This window comes from Nannospalax galili, unplaced genomic scaffold (assembly GCF_000622305.1).
Source record: "Nannospalax galili isolate Female #2095 unplaced genomic scaffold, S.galili_v1.0 scaffold615, whole genome shotgun sequence".
In the NCBI taxonomy this organism is placed as follows: domain Eukaryota; kingdom Metazoa; phylum Chordata; class Mammalia; order Rodentia; family Spalacidae; genus Nannospalax; species Nannospalax galili.
The window spans coordinates 213,812-219,099 of record NW_008336950.1 but is presented as its reverse complement, the minus strand read 5'-3'; the positions used below and the strand labels follow the sequence as shown (position 1 = coordinate 219,099).

The following is a 5,288-nucleotide window of genomic DNA, read 5'->3' as shown; positions in this document are numbered from 1 at the left end:
TTATGTATTCAAGGAAAGAACCGGCAAAAAGAAATAATAGGCATGGTCGGTAGTTGGTTACACGAACTGCTTGGGCAGTGAGGGTAACAATGGCTCTGACCACATGGGGGCATGGCTAGAACACAGGCCCCCTCCAGGCCATTTTCTTCCTGGTCCTGTCCTGGTCACCTTGCACTTAGATTCCTACATTTGCTTCTTCATATATTTCCAGTATCTACCTTAAATTCTTTGTGGAATCAAGGAAATACCAGCTATGCATAGATCAGGAAAGCACAGACATCCCCATCTTGAACATCAAGAGGAAGCTACTGACAGGAGGCTCTCTAGCACTAATAGGCTGACACACCCTAAATACTTCGAATGCCTGAACAGAGTCATCATTGAAGTTGTTTGCTGAATGAATGACCCAGGAGATGGTCTAAGTGACCTATGTGGTATTTCCATAGATGCCAAATCAGCCATGAGATCAACGAAGTCATCTGCAAATTCATATTTATGTGAAATTGGTATATTTGCACAATTTGATGTCGTTTTCTATTTTTATTTTTAATCGTGTTGTGTGTGCATGTGTGTGTGCACGTGCATGCAGATGCTCAAGGAAGCTAGAGGCATTGGATCCCCAGGAGCTGGAGTTACAGGGAGGTGTGAGTCACCCAACATGGTTGCTGGGAATTGAACTCAGGTCCTCTGGAAGAGCAGTACCTACTCTTAACCACCGAGCCATCTCTCTAGCCCTTAATTTTTTTTAACATCAAAAGTTGTATCCTGGGGCTAGAGAGATGGCTCAGTGGTTAAGAGCACTAGCTGCTATTGCAGAGGATCCAGGTTCCCAGCATACACATGGTGGCTAACAACCATTCTAACTCCAGCTTCAGGGAATCCGAAGTCCTATTCTGACTTCCACGGGCATTCCTCATATGAGTGCACATATATACATGCAGGCAATATGCATTATATGCATAATTTTTTTTGAGACAGGCTCTCCCTGTAGCCCCAGCTGACCTGGAACTATGTAGACCAACTTTTTTAAGTTGTTTCCCTCTTTTTCTTCTGATACACAACAGGACCTAAAGAGGCAGTGTGAAGCAAGGGTGCGGGTGTCACAACAGGAGAAGGCGTGTGGAAAAGTATTTGTTTTGTGAGCAGAATCTTGAATTGTGTTGTAATGAGTTGTGACACTCATTCTAATAAACCTGAAAGCAACTCACATGTCAGTACTTAAGGGGGATCATTTCTACTCATAGACTGGGTCTTCCTGCAGCAGGACCTTAAGGGATCCGTGGAAAGGACCAATTGCTTTGCCACTTCATCTTTCTAATGCTCGGAGACTGCTGTCATGTCATGGTCTTCAGCATTATTTTTATTTTTATAAATCATATGGAAATACCAAAAAGTGTTTAAAACAGTGGGGCGCTGAGTCGTTATAACTCCAGGTTCCTCTGGACATTCCAGAGCATGTCTGCACTTTTCTTGAGGAGGGCCTCCTCTTCAGGGGTCAAGTTCACCTTCACAATATCTGTGATACCGCTGTTCCCCAAAATGCAAGGGACACTGAGAAAGATTTCTTCATTTATTCCATATAAGCCCTGAAATGTAAGGTTAGATTACTGTTCAGTTCCCCAGTAGGAAAGCAACTGTGCGAGAAAAATTAAAAATATACAGGAGACTACAGCGGCAAGCAAAGCTAGGCAGAAGACAGTTACAGGCAGTCGTGAGCTGTCCAAACAGCTGCTGGGAACAAAATCTGGCCCTCTGCAAGAGCCACAAACACCCTTAACCACTAAGCCAGGTCGCCAGCCCCACTCTTTTTCACTGCAGACCTCTCTTGTCCTTTTAGGAACTGTCCTCTTCCCTACTGACAGGTGTTACAGGAGCAATAGTCCAATTATCTGGAAATTAATACAGGCAAACAGAGAGGCAGAGTCCTGGGATTACAGACCCTAAGCTCACAGCTGCTGGAAGCTGGCTTTGCTGTCTCATCACAAAGCCCACATGAGACTGACACCACAGAGGGAAAGGACGAGGCAAGGCAGTTCCAGTGGCACCGTTGTGAGCACCTGGGGCAGGCACCCTGACCGTGTCACTACATACACTTTACTATTTCCTTCCTACTTTCCTTCCTCCCTTCCCTCCCTCCCTCCCTCTTTCCTTCCTTCCTTCCTCTTCAAAAGTGATTCAAATTCAACTGGTCTGTCTACAAGATGAAGCCAACCAAAAGCCCAGCATGGAAGGAAGGTGATCAGGAAATCCCTCCCTAGCAGAGGAGCAACTGGCAATTAATGGCTGTCGGGGAGGTGGCCTGTGTTTCAGTGGGTGGTCCTGCAGCCATACACGTACTGGCAACTCAACAGACTCCATGGGGGAGGGGGCACAGGCTGGAGAGATGGCTTACAGTTTAAGAGCACAGGCTGCTCTCGCAAAGGACCGTGGTTTGGTTCCCAGCACCCACATGGCAGCTAACAACCGTCCTTAGCTCTAGTTCCAGGGAATCCAATGTCCTCTTCTGGCCTCCACCAACAACATGTTGCACTTACATAGATGCAGGCAAAACACTCATACACATGAAATAAATATTTTTTGAGACAGGGTCTCCCTGTAGCCCCCAGCTGGCCTGGAACTCACTATGTAGACCAGGTTGGCCATGAACTCACAGAGATCCACCTGCCTCTGCCTCTTGGAATGCTGGAATTAAAGGCGTGTGCCACCACACCCAACCTTATAAGTTTATAACTTTTTTTTTAAACACTGCACATGCCAGGTGCGGTGGCACATGCCTTTGATCCCAGCACTTGGGAGGCAGAGACAAGTAGATCTCTGTGAGTTTGAGGCCAGCCTGGTCTACCTAGTGAGTTCCAGGCTGGCTAGGGCTACAGGAAGACCTTGTCTCAAACAATAACAAAAAAGACAAAACGAAAGTTTCCCTACATTTAATCTTATCCCCTTCAAATCTGTTCTCTCCTTCAAGGCCATGGCATTATTTTAAAATATATTTTATTTAAGCCGGGTGTGGTGGAGCATGCCTGTAGTCCCAGTACTTGGGAGGCAAAGGCAGGCGGATCTCTGTGAGTTCAAGGCCAGCCTGGTCTACATAGTGAGTTCCAGGACAGCTGGGGCTACAGGGAGACCCTGATTCAAAAAGATTAAAAAAAATTATTATTTTTATTTTATGTGTACGAGTGTATTATCTGCATGTGTGTGAGTGCACCTGTGTCATGCAATGCCACGGAGATCAGAAGAGGGCTTCAGATTCCCCTGGAACTGGAGTTAAGGATGGTTTGCAGCCGCCATGTGGGTGCTGGGAATCGAACCCCAGTCTTCTGCAAGAGCAGTCAGTGCTCTTAACCACTGAGCTGTTTCTCCAGCCCCGGCCATGACATTTTTAACATGATGCCCGGGCCTTGCCTGATTCCATTATAGAAAGTGGCAGCTGGCCCGCCCAGTCTCACCATGGGCTCTTTCCTTTGCGTCCTGCACTTCGATAGCAAGTTCTTTCAAACTCCCAAGCCCTGTGCTTACATCCACCTCTGCACAAGATCCCCCTCTTGGAATATTAACTCTGACCCATTCAAGTTCTCAACACTTGGTAGTTTGTCCTTACAGCACTTACCACAATTTGTTTTTTTTTTTTGTAATTTTGAGATAGGGTCTCCCTGTAGCTCCAGCTGGCCTGGAACTCACTATGTAGACCAGTGAGTCCAAGGCTGGCCTTGAATTCACAGAGATCTGCCTGCCTCTGCCTCCTGAGTGCTGGGATTAAAGGCATGCACCACTACGCCCAGCGCACAATTTGCTCTTGTACATACTCTTCTATGATTGTCTTAGGAATTCCATCTTTCATTATATTCCATCAGGAAGGGTCTCTGTCTCTCGGTCACCATTTCCACTATAACCTCAGCATCTTGTTCAATGCCCGGGACATGGAAGGGGCTCATTAACTACTAACGCGTGAGTATTCACTGAGATCTACCTTGACCAGAGTGGAAACTGGGTGCACTCTTCTAAGATTCTTCAGCATTGATCCTGCCAGATCTGTCACAGACAGTCCAATAGCCCAAGACATGTATCCCTTCAGCCGAAGGACCTCATAGCCACTGCAGTTGTATAAAGAGGAAATTCATGAGGCGTCAACGCAAAGAGCAGAACGTCTCCCCCTGCATCTCTTCTGAAGCACTCAGCATGTTTGTAATGCTCTAACACATCCCCACATTTCTCTAGATACATTTATGAATTACAGCATTTAAAAAGCCTCATAAAATGTCATTATTCACTTTAAGGATCATTTTGCCTTTTATTATAAAGTCAGAATACTAGGACATATACGCCACTCAAGATGAAAATAATTTTAAGATTTTTTTTCTGTTGCTTAAATATCTAGATATAGACTCTCATTACTTTGAAAGTTACAGTAGACATCTGACCATTTAAAATTGTTACCAGTATAAAAATGTAACATTGTATACATGTAGGCTGTGTGTGCACACTTTTCCTAAGAGTCTACCAACGATAGATGAAAAAATATTTAAATACATTTTCAAAAGAAATATAGTGCATTTTTAACCATTATGCATTTTATCTATAGCTTATAAATTATTTTTTAATTTATTTTTATTTTAGAGTGTTTGTTGCAATGCCCATGGAGGCCAGGAGAGGGCAGAAGATCCCCTGGAACTGGAGTTATGAATGACTGGTAGCTGACATGTAGGTGCTGGGAACCCTGGTCCCCCATACATATATACAGATAGATAGACAGATGATAGATAGATAGATAGATAGATAGATAGATAGATAGATAGATAGATAGATAGATTTTTATAGAACTTTGTAATTTCATAACCCACCAAGTTTTTAAAGATTTTATTAAGCTCTACGCAGTGATGTACATGGTGGTACATGCCTTTAATCCCAGCACTCAGGCAGGTCTCTGTACAAGGCCAATGTAGTCTACAAAGCAGGCCAGCTGGAACTACAGGGAGACCCTGTCTCAAAAAAAAATAAAAAAGCAGGGGCTGGAGAGATGGCTCAGCAGTTAAGAACACTGGCTGTTCTTGCAGAAGACCTGGGTTCGAATTCCAGCACCCACACAGCAGCTAACAACTGTGTATAACTCCAGATCCAGGGATCTGACAGCCTCTTCTGTCCTCTGTGGGCATTGCATGACACGGGTGCACTTACCTATATGCAGGCAATACACGCATACACATAAAAATAACAAATAATAAGCCAGGCGTGGTGGCATACGCCTGTAGTCCCAGCACTCGGGAGACAGAGGCAGGCGGAACCCCGTCGGG

The 5,288-nt window shown here is 44.9% G+C and overlaps 1 protein-coding gene across 1 annotated transcript in view; it reads right to left on the bottom strand.

The window, feature by feature from the left end:
- Positions 1-1,421: 1,421 nt before the first annotated feature.
- LOC103732974 (L-lactate dehydrogenase C chain-like) overlaps positions 1,422-5,288 on the bottom strand; it is a 25,033-nt gene continuing 21,166 nt past the window's right edge. The window contains 2 exon segments of the mRNA XM_008831710.1: positions 1,422-1,586; positions 3,968-4,091. Coding sequence (XP_008829932.1) covers positions 1,422-1,586; positions 3,968-4,091 — 289 coding nt within the window.